This window comes from Nicotiana tabacum, chromosome 8 (assembly GCF_000715075.1).
Source record: "Nicotiana tabacum cultivar K326 chromosome 8, ASM71507v2, whole genome shotgun sequence".
NCBI classification, from domain to species: domain Eukaryota; kingdom Viridiplantae; phylum Streptophyta; class Magnoliopsida; order Solanales; family Solanaceae; genus Nicotiana; species Nicotiana tabacum.
This window is the reverse complement of record NC_134087.1, coordinates 86,421,566-86,424,195: the sequence shown is the minus strand read 5'-3', so window position 1 is coordinate 86,424,195 and position 2,630 is coordinate 86,421,566. Positions and strand designations below refer to the sequence as shown.

General features: G+C 37.8%; 1 protein-coding gene across 1 annotated transcript; it reads left to right on the top strand.

Moving 5' to 3' along the window:
- Positions 1–447: 447 nt before the first annotated feature.
- Positions 448–1,524, top strand: LOC142163201 (uncharacterized). The gene is made up of 3 exons (XM_075220461.1): positions 448–550; positions 661–944; positions 1,180–1,524. Exons 1-3 carry the CDS (start codon positions 448–450, stop codon positions 1,522–1,524), a joined length of 732 nt encoding a protein of 243 aa, XP_075076562.1.
- The last annotated feature ends 1,106 nt before the right edge of the window (positions 1,525–2,630 follow it).

Sequence of the window (2,630 nt, the reverse complement as noted above, 5' to 3'; positions counted from 1 at the left end):
AGCAGTCTTGCAAGTTAGCCACTAGCTGGTACATGTTGAAAGCTATGAAGCCTGAATTTAAGAACTTAAATACCAGAGACTTCAAGAATATAACAAAAAAAATAGACCAAGCAAGAAAGGACTTGATTTATTGTCAACAAAAAATGACTAGAGGCTACTCTGATCAGCTAAGGATGATGGAGAAAAAGGCTAGATTTCAATTAGAGAAATGGTCACTCATTGAAGAGAAAATACTACAAAAATCAAGAGCTCACTGATTGATGTTGGAGATGGAAAAAATAAATATTTCTTTGCAATGATGAAAGACAGAGCAAGCAGGAAAAATATTACAACTCTAATAACACTAAATGGTGCAGTCCAGGCAGACCCTAAGAGTATCAAGAGAGAGATTGTTGATTTCTATAAGTCCCTTATGAGAGCTGCAACTAAACTTTACCTGCTGTAAACATGCAAATACTGAAGAGTGGCCCTAAACTAAATCACCAACAAGCAGTGGAGCATGTTAAAGATATATCTAAGCAAGAAGTAGATGAATGTTTGTGTGCTATTGGTAATGACAAAGCCCCAGGCATCGATGGGTATAATATTGTTTTCTTCAATAAATTATGGAGGTTATTAAGAAGGATTTATATGAAGCAATATCTGAGTTCTTTGCTACAGGAGTGATGCCTAAGGCCATTAACTGTACTACAGTTACTCTATTGCCTAAGATCACCAACCATACTAACATCAAGGACTACAGACCTATATTCTGTTGTACTATATTGTATAAGATTATATACAAAATCTTATCATCAAGGCTGCAGAAAGTAATGGGGTTCTTGATTGATGGGGCTCAGGCTGGTTTCATCCCAAGAAGAAAAGAGGGTGATAATATTATCCTAGCACATGAGCTGATTAAGGCTTACTCAAGGAAACATATATCACCTAGATGTATGATCAAGGTAGATCTACAAAAGGCTTATGACAGTGTAGAATGGAGCTTTGTGCTACAAATCATGAAGGGGCTGGCCTCCCTCATAGATTCAACCAATGGATATCATCATGTATCCATAGTGTGAGCTATTCTATCTTGATAAATGGAGAGCTAGCACTACCTTTTTCCTGCTGCTAAGGGCCTCAAGCAGGGTGGCCCTGTATCCCCATCTTATTTACTTTATCCATGGAATATCTAAATAGGCTTCTCAGAGATCTAAAGATTATAAGTACTTCCACTATCATCCAAAGTGCAAGAAACTAGGCATTACTCATTTGAGTTTTGCTGATGATCTCCTATTGTTTGCTAGGGGAGATAACCAATTTGTGGCAATGTTGAAGCAATATTTTGATCAGTTCTCCATAGCATCTGGGGTAAAAGCTAATCTAAACAAAAGTTCAGTATATTTTGGTGGAGTGGACAATACAGAACAAGAACTTATACTTCAGCAACTTGGTTATATGAAAGGTGAACTACCATTTAGGTACTTGGGAGTGCCTCTTGCTACCAAAAAGATTGAAGGTGACACAATGGCAGGCTCTGATTGACAAAAATAGTAACCAAAATATCATCCTGGACTGCAAGCAAATTGTCATACGCTGGAAGAGTACAACTAATTAGATCTGTACTGTTTGGAGTACAATCCTAGTGGTCTCAAATGTTTTTGATACCTTCCAAGGTGATCAAACTCATTGAAGCATACTGAAGAAGATTCATGTGGTCAGGTGCTAATTTCATTACCAAGCGTGCCTTGATATGTTGGGAGAGAGTCTGTCAACCCAAAAGTGATGGTGGGCTAAACATATTGAATCTCAAAAACTAGAATAAAACAGCCATCCTCAAACTACAATAGGACTTAACAACAAAATCAGACAGGCTGTGGATCAAATGGGTCCATATGTATCATACAAAGGGGCGACCTATAACTAATATCAAAGTGGCTAAACAAGCAAGTTGGATGGTTCAAAAGATCTTGACCGTTGATGGACGAAGCCCACAACTGCCGGGAGATAGAGGCAAATGCAGTATGATCAAACATTTGTACTTACAACAACTTGGATCCTTAGCAAAAGTCGAGTGGAAAACAATCATGTTCAAGAATCTAGCTAGACTTAAAGCAGTGTTTTCCATGTGGTTGATCATACATGAAAGAATACTGACTACTGGCAGGTTGATCAAATGGAACATTGATGTGGATCCAACGTGTGTCTTCTGTAAACAACATCCAGAGACTCATGCCCATCTATTTTGTGAATGCACTATCACCATTAGATTATGAAAAGAATTTTTCAACTGGTTACAAATTCAGGTGCAACTAAAGACGTGGGCTCAACTAGTTTTCTGGTTTGTGGAGAAAGCAAAGAAGAAATCTGTTGAAGGCCAGTTCATGCGACTGGTCTTTGCTGAAACATTGTATAATATATAGAATGAAAAAAACCAAAGAGTATTTGATAAGGTACATAGGGATAGGCAGAGCATCATTAGAGAGATAGCCTATCTTTGCAATATACGGACTGTTGGCAAACTCAAAGAAGTTCTGCAACATAAGCTTCTACAGGTTGTAAGGGTAATAGTATAGTGACATGTAAACTAGTCTGTTGAGGTTAGGAATACAGGATAGACTTGTATACAGGTTGAGTTAGCCTTTATATGC